The sequence below is a fragment of the Lathamus discolor genome, chromosome W (genome assembly GCF_037157495.1).
Source record: "Lathamus discolor isolate bLatDis1 chromosome W, bLatDis1.hap1, whole genome shotgun sequence".
NCBI classification, from domain to species: Eukaryota; Metazoa; Chordata; class Aves; order Psittaciformes; family Psittacidae; genus Lathamus; species Lathamus discolor.
Genome location: NC_088908.1, coordinates 21,779,397 through 21,796,307, shown reverse-complemented (window position 1 = coordinate 21,796,307; position 16,911 = coordinate 21,779,397). Strand labels below are relative to the sequence as shown.

General features: G+C 50.9%; 2 protein-coding genes across 6 annotated transcripts; one reads left to right on the top strand and one right to left on the bottom strand.

The window, feature by feature from the left end:
• Positions 1-3,879: 3,879 nt before the first annotated feature.
• Positions 3,880-7,571, bottom strand: LOC136004453 (VPS9 domain-containing protein 1-like). The gene is given in 9 exon segments (XM_065660942.1): positions 3,880-4,243; positions 4,353-4,657; positions 4,659-4,811; positions 4,897-4,982; positions 5,176-5,263; positions 5,339-5,391; positions 6,251-6,349; positions 6,757-6,920; positions 7,021-7,571. Coding segments are annotated over 9 exon segments (1,059 nt in total). The 5' UTR covers positions 7,115-7,571; the 3' UTR covers positions 3,880-4,226.
• LOC136004452 (zinc finger protein 276-like) lies at positions 7,334-16,173 on the top strand. 5 transcript variants are annotated; one of them, XM_065660939.1, is made up of 11 exons: positions 7,334-7,560; positions 8,723-9,032; positions 9,137-9,189; positions 9,649-10,146; positions 10,837-10,915; positions 12,067-12,147; positions 12,485-12,595; positions 12,669-12,744; positions 12,986-13,103; positions 14,961-15,060; positions 15,461-16,173. In XM_065660939.1, the coding sequence occupies exons 1-11, from the start codon at positions 7,365-7,367 to the stop codon at positions 15,744-15,746; spliced, it is 1,908 nt and encodes a 635-aa protein (XP_065517011.1). In that variant the 5' UTR covers positions 7,334-7,364; the 3' UTR covers positions 15,747-16,173. The 5 variants fall into 5 exon arrangements, with proteins under 5 accessions (XP_065517011.1, XP_065517009.1, XP_065517010.1 ...); XM_065660937.1 differs by having other exon boundaries at positions 12,654-12,744; XM_065660938.1 differs by having other exon boundaries at positions 9,646-10,146.
• Positions 16,174-16,911: the final 738 nt, after the last annotated feature.

The window sequence follows — 16,911 nt, the reverse complement described above, 5'->3', positions numbered from 1 at the left end:
AATTGTACTAAGATTCTAGATTGTGACACTAACCCTGAAACAATTACAATGCCCCTATTAAAGTTGCCTTAATGGCTGGATGTGCATGTCGAGGACTGAAAGTTGGAGGAAAAATAATACAAGTCCCTGTTAAAACTCCATATCTGGTAAACTGTAGATATTCAACAATACACAGAATGGGACATTTGGTATGGGCAGCTAACGATGGAACCTGGACTACTCACCTATCAATGGGAGGTCCATTTAAGGAAATTACTTTAGGGTTACCTACACTTTGTCCAATATGGAAGAAATCACCATTCAGAGGCAAATTGGAAAACTTGCAAATTCAAACAAAAAGGGATGTAAATGACAACGACGAAGATACTTGGCAGGAACCCTCAACAGGAACTAAAATAGGATGGGCTGTGGAATCTTTATTTGCTCAAGTAGCATCATATCGAAATAGAGAAATGATTTATAACCTAATTGGTCAAACAGAAAGATTAGCTAGAATAACAAAGAAGGGATTCAGAGATATAAATTTGCAGTTGCAAGCAATGACTAAAATGACCTTGCAGAACAGAATGGCATTGGACATGTTACTGATTAAAGAACATGGTGTTTGTGAATATTTGAAAGACAGAACAGACCACTGTTGTGTTCATATCCCTAATGTAACTGCGAACATAGAATATGATATTTCCCAATTGACTAAAGTTGAACAAGAAGCAGAAAAAGAAAGAGAATATATTGAACAAAATTGGATTGGAGCACTCTTTGATAGTTTGGGCCTTCACCTCACAGGATGGGTCCGTTCCCTCGTGCAAACTATAATTGTGATACTGATTGTATTTTTCATGCTATATCTGGTGTATTTTTGTATCTGAAAGGAAATAGCCCAAAACAGTGCATGGACCCATTGAATCATAGGAGCAGTAACTAGGGAATATCCAAAGTACCCCACACCTCCACCTACTTATCAGGAGACAGCTACCTAAGAGAATGAAAATACTTACTTAAGTTGAGTGAAGTATTTTCAAAGGGGGGAAATGTTAGGAGAGGGCAAAACTTTTACGATAATTATATAAATAGTAGAAATGATTATATTTGAGGAATTTATAAATCAATAGTGTGGTTTTGGAAATATTGTAATTTTGCAGTATTGTTTGTAGTTTCGTACCATGGTTATTCAATAACCAATGTTACAATGGTAGGCTTGGTGGCAAGAGCTAACATAACCATATATGGTGAAGGGTATGTGGGTGGATTTAAGAAAGTATTGTGAAACTCTATTGAAGCAGAAATTATGGACGTACCAAGGGTAGTCAAGTGAGGATAAAAGAATGCTGGCGTCCACATAATGGTTGGGATATGTCCAAAGAACAGAAAGGTGAAAAGGACAGAGCGAGGAAGACTTCTTCCTTCATCTGAGGAAGACTCCTTACTTCATCAATGCGACCACCAGAGGGGGCTGCGCAAGCGCAGAAGAGGCTGATGTCATAAAACTGATGTGGTAATCCTTGATGCATATGTATTAGTTAATGATGTAATCTGTGTTGAATATGTATTAGTGACCAAATTTTTAGTGTATAAATTGCGAACGCGATGTGACGGGGTTGGAACCAGATTTGGGTGCATACCCCTGGTTCCCGGTGCCTTAATAAAGCACCTCATATAACCATTCCGATGGTTATGTGTTTCTCTCAATGCTAACAACAACACTTGAAACAGAGACAATAAATAATGCAGTTATAACAGTATGTCACCAATACCAAAATCACAAGACCAAAATCATCACTATAAAAAGCCACAACATAAGTCAAATACCAGTAAAATCCAAAACCTTTTCTACAAGGCTCCCCCTGCGTCTTGTAGGACCCAAACCACAAGATGCCCCCTGCTTCTTGTGGGTGTATACCAGACACTAGCAGCCGGGTATATGCCTTTACCCACGAGATTTCCTATCTCGATTTACGGAAGGCTTCCAAACCTTGTGTACACTTACCAAACCAATTCACCAAACCAAGATGCACCCTGCATCTTACAGACTATATAAAAGAAAATAATACCTTTTATGAGATGGTCCTTGTCTGCTCCCACAGTGATCCGAATGAGTCGAGGGGTCCCTCTGGGAAAAACACCCAAGGGCCCTAGGGAGCCCTGTCCTCAGCGGGTCCTGCAGCCAAGCAGAGAGTGTCCCATCTGGGGTGCCAGATAGATTCGGAGAAATCTCCAGGAACTCGCCAACAAAGTTTTAAGTTGACAAGCAGGTATTCTTTATTGTGGCGCCGGGAGACACGGGGGATCACTCCTCCAAGTGTGTCTCTCCCAGGCATCAACCAGGCTGTGATTATATTGTCCTTAAACATACATATTCATTAGATTACATACATTACATCATACTTTTTAAAGAATACCTCCTGTATGCATACAAAAGTGGGATAGTGGACTTTCAGACCCCCCGTGGTTATTTCTTCATCACTTTGTTTTAGGATCATTGTCATACCAGTAACCACCAGGTGGTTCTGGCAAAGCTTATCTTAGTAATTTCCTTTTCTCTATAGCTGCTAACAAAGCCTAATGTTCTTACAACCCTATTCTTCAATCAACCCCATTCTTCAATCCACCTTATTCTTCAATCAACCCCATTCTTCACCTTTTCCAGGTGATTGTATATTCGGACCTCTTCAGTGCTCCCCCACCGGCCTCCTCACCTCTCCCAGGTGATAGTTTCGTGTCCGGACTGATGCAAAGGGTTGACCAATGTACAGGGGGGTCATACAAGGGGGGATAAAGGAATTTTGCCTGTTTAACAGAAAGCACTGTTTGCAAATACCTGTCAAGCTTGCCATGCAGTACCGGGACAATAGGCTATTGATAAGGGGGAGAAACAGTCTGATAAGGGGAAGAAAGACTGATAAGGGGGAGGACCAGTTACTTAGTTCCAGTGAAGACCAGCTTTGTGGTTTGGACTTTGACCAGACTCCTAAAGAGCATGCGTGACGGCTAGAGGTGAAAAGTTCAGGCTCGAGGAAGACTCATTTACTTCATCTTGAAGACCCCTACTCACAAGAGGAAGACTCATTTACTTCATCTTGAGACCCTCGCCCATGACCAGGAGGGGCACTGCGCAGGTGCAAAGGACCTTCTAGCTCATTATAATACAAAGCGGGGATAGGACATGAATATGTATAGGCGTATTGTGCAACCTTATGAATATATATAACTTTAGAGAATAAATGTAGAGAAAAACTGTTGCAGCAGGGAGGAATCATGACATGACCATTGTGATCCATAAGTGTGATTCATTTATTGGGCTTCTACCTCTGGTTAATATAGCAACAGTAATACATGAATATGCAAATACTAGGCACTTGATTGGTTCTGGCATAAGTAAGGCATTGCATAAGCTCATTATTTTTGCGGTTAAATTGTGTACTTTTATATCCTCTATTTTTATGTGCTTATCTTGTTTATTAGTTAGTGTCCTTGTGTGTAATTGGCCAGAGCATGGCGCTTCCCTCCAGATGTCCCTCAGTTCCTCATTATTTGGTGCTAGTAAGTCTGCACCATTCTCTAAACAAATGTTCTATTTCAGCTCATTGATGGGAACATGGCCTTTCTCTGTTAGCCACGTCTCCACAAAAAACAACACTGAGGTACGCATGCCTTTGGAGGAGCTATCCCCCACGCGTCTCAGAGCTGAATAAAAGCATACCTACTTTACAACTTTAACGAGTTGTGGAGTCTATCTGCGTATCAGGACAACTTCGGTGCTCCCCCACCGGACTCCTCTGAATTCAGCCGAGCTATGCCATCGGCCGCTGACTCCGACGGATTAGCCCCAGTTCCTCCTATTTGGGCGCCATTTGTGGCGTATCAAAGACAGACTCCAGCTCTGGTGAAATCTGAAGACCTTTATTTCACATCTGGCATCCCTTTTATAGTCTACTAAGTGCTAAGCAGTAACTTTCCACTCTTTTACTCCCTTATCATCCTGATTTAGCAAAACTACTAAGGCTTACAAATATTCACACTGTTTGGTCTATGTTTGAGATGCACATCCTGCTTTATCTTGCAAACTGCCTGCTTTGTTTTGGTAACCGATCTTTACCCTTAATTGTTCTCTTTACAGTTCCCAAGGCTTAGGCCTGAGCAGGGCATTGATACCTGGTGTTTTCTTCACAGTTCCCAAGGCTTAAGCCGGACCAGGGTGGATCCATTTTGTTAATTATTTCTATCCGTCACCCACATGCTCCAGCTAAAACAACAAGGTACAGGGATCCTCTTGCTCCCCCAGAGAGCTCACAACAGGGGAAGAGCCCTGCCCAGGCCCTGAAAGCCCCCAGATCCCAGTGGCCATCCCTCACCGATGGCATTGTGGATGTCCCACACGATGTCCTTCAGCTGCTCCAGCAGCATCACCTCTGTCCTGAGGCCAGCCAGGGGCTCCTTGGGGGCCCAGCCCTTGGGCGATGCCAGGAACTGCTCCATGTCCTCGAAGGAGCTCTCCCAGAGGGTCTGAGAGGCTGCTGCTGGCTCTGGCCATCCGCCCTCTACCGTCGGGATGCTGGGGCCAATAGTGAGAGGCGTGCTGGAAAGGCTGTGCTGCCGCCCAACTGCACCATGCTCAGGCACTAAGAACATGTGGTAGAGGTTTTGGGAGGCTCGGAGCCAGTGCCCCCCCCGGGTCCAAGCAAGTGGAAAGAGAGGCCGGTGGGGGAGGCTACAGTGGTGTCGCAGCGCCCCAGGTGACGGCTGGGTAGAGGCGGGCGTACACCGCACACTGCAGCTGCTGCAGGAGCTGGGGGATGGGGTGCTCCAAGAAGCTGGAAGCAGAGGGAGGGGTCGGCAGGGGGCACCAGCAAGCAGCCCCCTAGCTCCGAGAAGGGCCCCTCCCCACCCTAGCACTACCTGAGGAGGCAGGAGAAGAGCCCTGACACCAGGGAGAGATCCACTGGGCTCCGCTTCAGCCTGGCTTTCCACTGCCTCAGCCAGTCCTGGGGAGCATCAGTAGAGATGACACAGCACCCTGCCCCATGGCATAGCACCCTGTCCCAGAAGCACCCAGGGGCATCAAGGACTCTTGCCCCACAGCACCCGAGACCAGCACACATCCTGCACCCACAGCACAGACCTATGTCCCCACAGCAGCGACCTATGTCCCCACAGCAGCCTCTGGCACGTACTCACATGGTCCTGCTCATACTTGAGGATGGCAGTGTAGAGGGATCTCTGCTCCTGCTCCTCAGGGGTGAGGTCCACGCTGCTGGAGAACCTCCTGGGGGTGGAATGGCCCCGGGTGAGGGCACTGCCAGGGTGGCCCCCAGGGTCCCCGCTGTGACACCCCCCATACCTGTTGGCAGCCTCCTGCAGCTGCAGCCGCTGCTCTTCCATCTTCCATTGCAGCTGGGACATAGCAGAGTTAAGGCTCTAGAGCTCCTGCACCACTGCAGCACCCACCACCTAGCACAACCTGCTGCCCAGCAAAGCCCCAGCAGCCTAGGGGCTGGGCTCAACCCTTCTTCCACCTTCATCCTCCCAGTCAGCAGGCAGCAAGACAGGAGCAGGACCCCAAAAGCCTGTGTGGGATCAGTGCAGCCCAGGGATGGGGCACAGGCACCGGAGCTGGAAGGTGTGGGGCTCTGCTGGAGCCCAGTACACCCTCAATACTGGTGTCATGGATTAAGACCAGCTAGTAACTCAGAACCATGCAGCCAATTGCTCAATCCCCCTTGCTTCTTCTCCCCCCACTCCTAGAGGGATGGGGAGAAGAATCAAAAGAATGCAAACCCCATGGGTTGAGATAAGAACAGTCCAATAACTAAAGTATAATACAAACCCACTACTACCACTAATAATAATAAAGGAAATAACAAGGGGAGAGAATATAAAACTAAAAGGGGAAGGGGAAAAGGAAAAGAAAACAATAAACACAAGTGATGCACAATACAATTGCCCACCACCCACTGACTGATACCCAGCCTGACTTGAGCAGTGATCTGTAACTCCCCCCAGTTTATATACTAGGCATGATGTGCTGTGGTATGGAATACCCCTTTGGCTAGTTTGGGTCAGGTGTCCTGTCTCTGCTTCCTCACAGCTTCTCGTGCCCCTCCTCCCTGGCAGAGCATGAGACTGAAAAGTCCTTGATCGGAGGAAGCATTACTTAGCAACAACTGAAAACATCAGTGAGTTATCAGCGTTGTTCTCAGACTAAAGTCGAAAACACAGCACTGCATCAACTACTAAGAAGGAGAAAAATAACTGTTACAGCTGAACCCAGGACAGCTAGGAAGGATATGGTCTCCTCCTGGGCCTTGGCAATCACCAGGTTTTCCACCATCTGTAGCTGCAGGGACAGCATCTGTAAAGCAGGCAGCATGTTGGGGACATTTGCCCAAAGGCCACAGCCACCAGCACAGCCAGCATGGAGCACGGAGTCCCTCAGGCACCACAGGGTCCCTCTCCCCTCCCAGCCTGCCCCGACTTTCTACCCAGGGAACTCCTCACTTGCCAGGGAGGTCTTCTGCAGGGCCTTGCTGGGGTTCAGCTGCAGCCTTCAGCTTCTGGTTCTGCAGAAATGCTGGTCCAGCAGCATCAACTCCCTGCTGGGAACCTGCCCTCAGGACCCACTGCAGGGCACCGCGACAAGTGCCAGGGCCCTTTCCCTGCTGTGCCCCCTGCCAGACAGAACCAAAGCCTAGGGATGGCCCATCGTAGCCCCCCAGGCAGGTGTGAGGCAGACACCAGCCCCCCCCCCAGCTCACATACTTCTGTAAGCTCTGTGCCTCGGTGATCTGCAGCTTCTCGAAGATCTTTGGGGGTAGGAAAGAAAAGAGCTTCCTCCCCCGCATCCGAGCCAACACTGCAGTGCCTGGGGAGGGGAGCCAGGGCCCCACTCCACCCCTGCACAGCCGAATTGGCCTGGGCTTTCCCTGGGGAGAGAAGAAGAGGTCAGCTGTGTCCGACTAGCCCTGCCCCCACCTGGGATGGGGTTCCAGGTCCCCGAAGCGGGACCCATAGCCCCTCACTCACCCAGTGCCACTACAACGGACTTGACTCTCTCCAGGCACTGCTCCGCAAGCTTCAGTGTGATAAACACATAAATGTATTGGCTTTCGCAAATCATTACGTTTTAGGCGCTACCCATCTCCAGGGCGCCGCTCGCCGCCCTAATAGCGGTCTGCGGGGCCCGGCCTGTCCCGGGCCCCCTCAGGGCCCGCTGCGCCTGCCGCGAACATGGCTGCCGCCGTCCGGAACGGCGCGTTCGAGGTGCGGTTCCCGGGGTGGGGAGTGCGGCGGGAACGGACGGGCTGCGAGGTCCTCCGGCCGACAGGGGGCGCTGCGCCGGGCGGGGCCGGGTCAGGCCCGCGGCGGCGATGAAGCGTGATCTGCGCGGACGGTTCCTGGTGGGTCCGGGTGGCTCCAGTGTGGATTCCTCCGGGCCTTGGCGGCTCCGTGACACGATGGCTCGCGGGAATGAGGCGGCGTCGCAGTCCGAGTCCCTCACGGGGTGGGGCCCGGCAACTGCCGCCTGGACACGGCCCGCCGCCCTTGGCGGAGCACCGGAGGCAGGTGAAGCGAGGTCCGGCCGGGGCGGGGGGAACTGGGTGGTGGGGCCGCCCTGGGGCGGAAGCCTGCAGACGGGAGCGAGGGGTCAGCCCCACACCCCGCGGGCACCCACCGGAACGGGCTGCGGGCTGGTCCTGGTTCTGGTTCTGGCGGGTGTAAGGCTGGACACCGCCGAGCTCTGCTGCCGCCTCTCCTCTCGGCTGGGGCGCGGACCGCAGCTCCCGGGATCGGTACACCGGCAAACAGGCTTGGGGGTGCCGGTTTGCAGAGAGCATCTTCACTTGTAAGGAGTAGAGGCTCCCGGTGCTAGTAACCGGCGAGGTAAGAGGGGCTGGGGCAGCACGGCAGGGCGAGCGGGTGGGAGCTGGTTCTTTCCTCCGTTCTCCGGTGCTGCCAGTGGTTTGGCGGCAGCCGATAACCGAGCCCATGCGGCTGCGGTGGGAGATAAGCTTGAGCGTGGAACAGTTTGAAGTTGGGCATCTAAAGATCAACTGGGCGCTGCAGGTGGGACCCGTGCCGTGGCAGGTGGCCCGGAGGGTGCAGAGTGTTCCAGGAATTTTCCCTTATGGCACAACGGAGGGATGGAGCCATGCTCTGCAGAGCTGGTATGCCATGGGATGGGGAAGATGTTGCCAGGTGGGAGAGCAGCACAGTCAGTGAACTGAGAGCAGGAGAGCTGCTCTGCATCTGCCACACTGCTCTGGGATGGTCGTGCGGCACATCCCAGCTACCTGCTTGCTGCTGGGCACCACCAGCACCTCTCAGGCTGAGGGCTGCCACCACGAGCTATGAGTACTTTGGAGATAAATGCCAGGGAGGGAGAAGTTCTGCTTAAGCCAAGGGATGCAAAAACATAAATGTGCTGGCATAAGTCCTGGGAATGCCGCAGCTGGGAGGAGGTTCCTCCACAGGGGCAACCAGGAAAATCAGAGGCTGATTTTAAGGTCAGCCAGTTGCAGAGCAGTGTCCTGGTCTGCAGGGAAGGGTCACAGGGAAGGTGTCTTGCTTCCTGCTTGGTTTTTCCGTTCTTATTTTGAAGATGGGACTCTGGAGGCAGCCTGGATCAAGGGAAGGGGAATGTCTTCCCACACGCTGGTGCCATGCGGCTGTAGCTGGTAATCCTGTGGCAGGCACCCAGCAGCTGCATTCAACCCTTCTCTGGCAGGAATTGGCAGAGCCCTGAGCACTGGGTATTGTCGTCTCTGCCATGGGAAGTTCTCCTCCAGGAGCCTGCACAATGCTTTTGGGAAGGTGTCAGTGATGGGGGAGAACTCGGAGAAGCAGTGCTGCGTGGATCAGGTCTTCTTCACGGACTTCCAGCAGCTGGTTGGTGTGGCTGTGCGGCAGGACCCCACGCTCCCCCAGTTTGTCTGTAAGAAGTGCCACGCCCAGTTCTACAAATGCCAAAGCATCCTCAGGACCTTCATCCAGAGGGTGAACGCATCTCCCACAGATCATGCAAAGTCCAAAGGAAAGTATGTTGCTTTTCTTGCTTCCTGGGAACAGTAAGTTGCCACATGTTGATGCCTGGTCCCTCCGTAACCCCTGAGACCCCACCGTGCTGTTCTGGGTTTTACAGGAGCAGCATGGCCCAGGCCCAGCTGGGAACGGAAGGAAGTGCCTCCTGCATGGGTGAGTGCCTGCCCCCTTTCCCTTTCCCCTCCCCCCCCCCTTCTTTCTCCCTTTTTTCTCCTTTCCTTTTCTGTAATGCCATCAGCACAGATCTAGGTTTTATGGGTGTTGAGGAACTATTCAAGCAGAGCTGCATAGATGCAGGCTCACGCTAGTGGCATGAAGAGTAGGCAGAGAGGGTTTGGGCAGCAGCACCAGGCCTGTCCCTGGCACTGTCAGACATGGGGGACAATCAGAAATACACTTGCCAATATTGTTAATTATATAGTGGAAACTACTGGGGCTGCCCCAGCCCATCTTTAGGGGGTCTCCCACCTGCTGTCTCCCACAGCCTTGGGGGGAGTGTTTCTGCAGCCCTGTCCCCTCCTGGGGGGAGTGTGTCCCTCCACACGGGTGGCTGTGTCCCTGGTTGTCCCAGGGACTGACTGACCGTGCGTGTGCCGCCTCTCCTTCCAGCAGTTGACCTGATCACATCCAGCCTGCAGTGCCTGCATAGCCTGGTGTCATGGACACACAGGCATGCTGGGAGCTGCACATCAGCACCCAGCCTGCAGAACGTGCTCTCCTCTGAGTACTGTGGCATCATCCGCGCCATCTGGGGCTGCGGCAGTGGCCACGACTACATCATGGACACGGATTCGTACTGTAGCACGGCGCTTGTTAACAGCGCCTTGTCTGTCAAGCAGGAGTGGAACAAGAGCACAGCACAGCACTTAACTGACAGCGGGGCAGAGGCAGACAATGCCAAGGCTGTTTCTGCTCCCAAAGCCCAGCATGCTCCAGTAAGGACAACTCCTTGCCAGCAGCCTGTAAACAAAGGGACCACATCAGTGCCACTGAACATGAAGAATGAGCCACTGCAGAACAGGGATTCATTTCACTTGCAACTGGACAGCATGGTCTCCTTGCAGGAGACAGCCCTGCCACAGCCTGTGTCACCACTGAACAATGCTACAGGTAAGGGATTTGCCTTCTTATCTCCCCCCAGGCGTCTGGGGAAGGGCAAGGAGCCGCAGAGCTGGCCCAGCGAGCGAGCAATGGTGGGGCTGGACCCCCTCCCCAGAGACTGCCATGATGCAGAGCAGTCATTGGTTCTCCAGCACCATATTTGCCAGATGTTTCAGCTCAATCCAAGCCCCATCCATATGCAGGCAAGGAGGGGCTTCCTGCCCCACCTTGGGTGATGCTGAACAGAAGGAGACCCTTCTCTCTGCAAAGGAAAGTTGCTGGTCTCATGAGTCGAGTTACTGTGGATTTACTGCTGAACTTCACCCCCACCCCCGCAATACCACTTCTAGAAGAGAAGACTTAACACTGATTCTGAGTTACAGAAGTCAGGCTGTGTTTAGCTCTGACAGCCACTGCTGGAAAGGGGAATGGCAACTGGAACTACCTGAGGGATGAGTCTTTTGGGTGTCATGGGGGAACCGAAAGATGTTCAGGGGAACTGCAGGGTAAAGGCTCTCCCATCCTTGAGCATGAGACATGGAGTTTGGTTTAAATAATTGTTAACTTGTCATGGAATGCATACTTTGGTGTGGGCCATGCTGAGGGAACCTGGAGCGGCCAGTTCCTTCCCGGCAGCTGTCTCTGGCTTGGTTTTGCTGCTTTTCCTTGTAACGCACCGTGTTCTCCTTCATTCCCTAGGACAGTTGAGTGGGAAGCAGATTCTGTCCACAACATTGGATGAGCGGGTAAAAGACGAGTTCAGTGACCTTTCTGAGGGGTGAGAGAAGAGTGGGTTTAAAATAGCATAAATGTCTTCTTTGCGAGTATGACCTGGTCCACCTCTGAGAGCTCTTTCTCCACCAGTGACCTGGCCCTTGAGGCCCCTTGGAACCAGTGTTGGAGGCACGGAGCAGTGGCTCTGCAGTGGTGGGATGGAGTTCACACCACTGACGTGCTGAACTTGCCACCTGCACTGCAGTGGGGGGGAGTTTGCACAGTGGGGTGTGTGGTTTTGTATGCACATGTGCTCTCTGTGTTGTCTGCTTCCAGCAAACTTGGTCCTGTTTCATTCCCTGCTCTGGGGAAGGAACAGTGTAGGGGCTTGATCAGTCCTGGGTCCTTCTGCTCCAGCCCCTTGGAGCAATTCCCCTTCATGGCTACTCCAGGCTGGGGCTCCAGAAGAGCAGTCAGTGTGAGGGGTGGCACTTGGAGAGTGATTAAATGGGAGGTGGGAGGGACACTGGCAGCTTAGCAGTCTTTATGATCAAAGATTTGGCTAAATCCTTCAAACACTGGTATTTAAAGTGAGGTTTGTAAATAACTGAGAACTGGGTCCAATCATTCAGAGTCTGAAGTATGGCTGAGTGCAGATTTATTTTGGCATGCTAGCTAAATCCATTGGCTGTCACATTAAAAGTGCCACATTAATTTATTGCCTGTTTCTTGGCTTCAGAATTAATTACTTCTTGTATGGCTTAGGACTTAAAAGGAGGAAAAAGTAAAACCCAGACCTATGTAGTTGCTATGTATGAGGAAATACAGAATGACTTGCAGCTTAATTAACTTGCACCAGACAATTATATTACATTTTGATCTAGAAAATTACTTTCCCAGTATTGAAAATAGTGGCAGCATCCCTCAACAACCAATAGACCTTTTCAGTAACATCTGTTTTTTGTTCTGACAGCAGTTCAGTTTTTCTTACAGAGATGTAGACCTAAAAGAACCCAAATTTACTATTTTCTGTGTGCACTAGTGCTGTATTTGCTTGGGGAGCTTATGGGGGAGGAGGACACATGGAACCTCAGCTGCCATGCTGTGGGGAAGATGGATGTGCTGGGAATGGAGAACACATGCTGCTGCTGCAGATGCTGGTGCTGAAGTACCAGGGTGGTACTATGTGGGTAAAGGGCATCTTCTTTCTCTCAGGGAGTTCTTGAGTGATGATGAAAATGAGAAGAGAAACATGCAATCTTCAGATGACTCCTTTGAGCCTTACCCTGAGAAGAAGTAAGGGTCTTGCAGTGTGGTGAGCGGAGCACCCCATGGGTGAGCGAGAGGGCTGGTGCCCGCTCCACAGTAGGCTCTGCTCAGCTAATGCTGTGTTCCTTTGGGGCTTCCATTTCTTGCATGTTCCTGCTTGGAGGTCACAGTGATGCCCCTGTGTTCCATGAGCTCCCTGTCAGGCCTGAGCTCATTCCTCAGTTCTAGGCCCACAGCCCAGCTTGTGCACATGCTCCTGCTTTGCTAAGCATCAGGCAAAGCTGTCAGACACTCGGGGACAATTAGGTGGGAGGGCTAAAACCAAGATTGAGTATTAAACCACTGTCCTTGTTCCTTCTTGGAGGATTTCTAGCAAGAAAAGCAACATCAAAGAAGTAAAGAAGGCAGAAGAGCCCAAAACAAGGAAGAAGCCAGGGCCTAAGCCCGGCTGGAAAAAAAAGATCAAGTGTGAGAGGTAATAAGGAGGCGGGTGGCTGGGCAGTACCCCTGCTCAGCACACTGGCTGATGGCAGGGCTGTGCTTCATAGGGAGGAGCTGCCAACTATTTACAAGTGTCCTTACCAGGGCTGCACAGCTGTCTACAGGGGGGCCGATGGCATGAAGGTGAGTCAGGGTTTGCTCCTTTCCCAAACCTGTAGCTTTGAGTACTACAGAACCATTTCCACATAAGGAGAGGGTCCCGGAGATTTAATTCACTGCCTTGCTCCGCAGGCGGCGGAGTCCCTGGTTTCTCACAGTGAAGCAGCACTGATGCATGAACCTGCTAAGACGGTTTTTGAGGGATTCAGGTTTTTGGCTGGGGAAAATACAACCCAGTGCTTTAAGCTTTGTTCTTTCTTTACAGAAACACATCAAAGAGCATCATGAAGAAGTACGGGAGAGGCCCTGTACTCATCCTGGCTGCAACAAGGTGTTCATGATTGACCGGTACCTACAGCGGCACATGAAGCTCATTCATACAGGTGTGTCCTGGCTGGTGAAAGGCATCACAAACACCCAACTCTTGATTGCACAAGGCTTGTAGGTGCTGTGGCAGAACTCTGTGTGGGGTTTAGAACTGTCTGCCTTGCCTGTAAACCTGGAACAAGCCATTGTGTGGGGGAGTTTGCTTTGGTAGATGAGGATTGGGTTAGGGATCAGCTATGCAAACTGGACATCTGTAAATCGATGGGTCCGGATGGAATGCACCCACGGGTGCTGAGGGAGCTGGCGGAGGTCATTGCTAGGCCACTCTCCATCATCTTTGGTAAGTCGTGGGAAACGGGCGAGGTGCCTGAGGATTGGCGGATGGCAAAGGTCACACCAATCTATAAAAAGGGCAAGAAGGAGGACCTGGGTAATTATAGACCGGTCAGCCTTACCTCCATCCCTGGAAAGATGATGGAACAACTTATTCTTGACTCCATCACTAGGCATATCAAGGATGAGGGGGTCATTAAGAACAGCCAACATGGTTTTATGAGGGGGAAGTCATGTATGACCAACCTTATAGCCTTCTATGAGGAAGTGACTAGGTGGAGGGATGATGGTAGAGCGGTAGATGTAGTTTTTCTTGATTTCAGTCAGGCATTTGATACTGTCTCCCACAGCATCCTCATAGATAAGCTAAAGAAGTGTGGGCTTGACGATCAAGTAGTGAGGTGGATCGAGAACTGGTTGAAAGGAAGAAGGCAGAGAGTTGTGGTCAATGGCACAGAATCTAGCTGGAGGTCTGTGACTAGTGGAGTTCCTCAGGGGTCGGTGCTGGGACCGGTGCTGTTTAATATTTTCATCAATGACCTGGATGAGGGAACTGAGTGCACCCTCAGCAAGTTTGCTGATGACACAAAACTGGGAGGAGTGGCTGACACACCAGAGGACTATGCTGCCATTCAGCGAGACCTGGACAGGCTGGAGAGTTGGGCGGGGAGAAACTTGATGAAATTTAACAAGGGCAAGTGTAGAGTCTTGCATCTGGGGAAGAACAACCCCATGTACCAGTACAGGTTGGGGGTTGACCTGCTGGAAAGTAGTGAAGGGGAAAGGGACCTGGGGGTCCTGGTGGATAGGAGGATGACCATGAGCCAGCAATGTGCTCTTGTGGCCAAGAAGGCAAATGGCATCTTAGGGTGCATTAGAAAGGGAGTGGTTAGTAGGTCAAGAGAGGTTCTCCTCCCCCTCTACTCAGCCTTGGTGAGGCCGCATCTGGAATATTGCATCCAGTTCTGGGCCCCTCTGTTCAAGAAGGACAGGGAATTGCTGGAAGGAGTCCAGCGCAGAGCCACAAAGATGATTAAGGGAGTGGAACATCTCCCTTATGAGGAGAGGCTGAGGGAGCTGGGTCTCTTTAGCTTGGAGAAGAGGAGACTGAGGGGTGACCTCATCAATGTTTACAAATATGTAAAGGGTAGGTGTCAGGATGATGGAGCTAGGCTTTTTTCAGTGATATCCAGTGATAGGACAAGGGGCAATGGTTGTAAACTGGAACATAGGAAGTTCCACGTTAACATCAGGAAGAACTTCTTTACTGTAAGAGTGACAGAGCACTGGAACAGGTTGCCCAGGGGGGTTGTGGAGTCTCCTACACTGGAGATATTCAAGGCCCGCCTGGACAAGTTCCTGTGTGATGTACTGTAGGTTACCCTGCTCTTGCAGGGGGGTTGGACTAGATGATCTTTTGAGGTCCCTTCCAACCCTTGGGATTCTGTGATTCTGTGATTCTGTGATGTGAGGCAGAGGGAGGAATTCAGACTCCAGCAGTAAGCATGGGCAGCTGCACATGTGTATTTCCTGTACTAAGAAATAAGCAGAATTGATGACTCTTCTGTTTTCCATTGCAGAGGTACGTAATTATATCTGTGATGAATGTGGGCAGACCTTTAAGCAACGCAAACACCTCTCAGTCCATCAGATGCGGCACTCGGGAGCAAAGCCCCTTCAGTAAGTGCACACCAACCCTGCCTTCATAGATGAGAGAAGGGTAGTAAAGTTCTGCTGAGCCCTCACAGTCACTGACCTTAGCCCAGAGTGATTCTGTGACCTAAACCCTGTCCGTAGCTGGCAATGTCCTGGCTGAATCACTTTAAACGTTCATTTACAATGTGCATCCTGTTGTTGAGCAAGTTTTACACATCTTTCTGATCCTGTTGCCCTTCCGAGTTCAGCAGGGGAGTACTCAGCAAGCTGCAGGCCTGAGGAGAGAATAGTGTTGGGTGACTGGGGTGGTTGTAGGAAATACTACAAAGCTGTGGCTGTCTTGTGGGCTTATTCAGTGCAACAAAGAGCAAGCGCCACAACCATGGCTTCAGGCTTGGTGCTGAGCCCCTGTTTTGCCTTGCAGGTGTGAGATCTGTGGTTTCCAGTGCAGGCAGCGAGCATCGCTCAAGTACCACATGACCAAACACAAAGCTGAGACAGAGCTGGAGTTTGCCTGTGACCAGTGTGGGAAGCGCTTTGAGAAGGCCCATAACCTTAATGTCCACATGTCCATGGTGCACCCTCTGATCCAGGTTCGGGACAAAGCTAAACCACTGGAGCCGGAGCCCATTCTCCTCCTAAATACTTCAAGGACTTCAGAAAGCCAGGTGGTAAAGCCAGAAGAGACTGCAAAGCAGGAGCACACCTGAGGAGGATGGGGAAGCTTTCCCAGTCCAGCCCTGTAGAATCCATATGGCAGAGCAGAGACTTTTAATCTGTGTTTAATCTATGTTTTAGTCTCCCAAATACCTCAGTGAAATTAGCTTCAGCTTGCTCAGAAAAAGCTTGTCTTCATGCTGTGATTATCCATGCTCATGTCTGATTCAGCAGTGTTGTACTGAGCATCCGTCTAACCCCAGGGGAATGGATGTTCAGCAGCATCCCTTCACGGTCTCCTTTATCCCCACGCACGCAGTTGTAGAAAGACTGTTCCCTGCCTGCAGGAACTGCTGCTGCCTGTACAGAAGTGGCCAGACGTGGCTCTAAGAGTACATAGGACAGTGGAGTGGACTTTAAGCAGACATTTTTCTGGATTAAAAAAAATAAAAAAATCCCAAAACCAAGTCGAAACTGAAATTTGTAACCTACTTTTTATTGTAAAAGAAGCTTCACGGTTAGGCTTGTAATAAATTATTTACAAAAGTAATGTGAAAGGAACAGCAGTAGTGAAGAAGGTAACGCCTTATCTGGCCCTTCAGCCACAGGTAGGGTGTTTTGCACTTGCTGGGCCATATGCTGCCTATTGCCCTGCCTGTCCCTCAGAACAGATCAGCTCTTTGTCCAGCTCCATGGCTGCAGTGGGCCTCAAGGCAGGCAGGAGGGTGGCTCCCAGCTCTGGGTCAAATTCCTCACAGGTGGCCAGTAGCTGGGGGAAGAGGGTGAATAGCATTAGACCTGCTCACGTTCCCTGTAGGCCAGAACATCTTGCTGCTTCTCAAAAGTGTGGGGTTTGTGGGAGACTTTAACACCTGCCTCTTTGCTGTGCTTGATAATTTCTTTCAAGACTAAGCATTAAGCAGTGGGAGCGAGACTGTGCAAGGGCAGTGTTTAATGTTGTTGAGAAAGATGGAGCCTGTAGCCCAGTTGAGGGAGGATATGGCTGTAGCAGTGGTTGAGCAGCAGGTGTCCTCCACCGCTCCCAAATGCATTACGAAAGCACGCTGAGCTTGTCACAGGCCCAGCACTAGCACAGGAGCAGTGCCCAAGAAAGGCTACATGGGTTGGGAGAAGGGGAAGGCAGGGAATCTCAACACACCAGTTGTGTATTTCCAAGGCTTTGGTCAGGGTATGGTGGGATTGCACCAAGCAGAAACT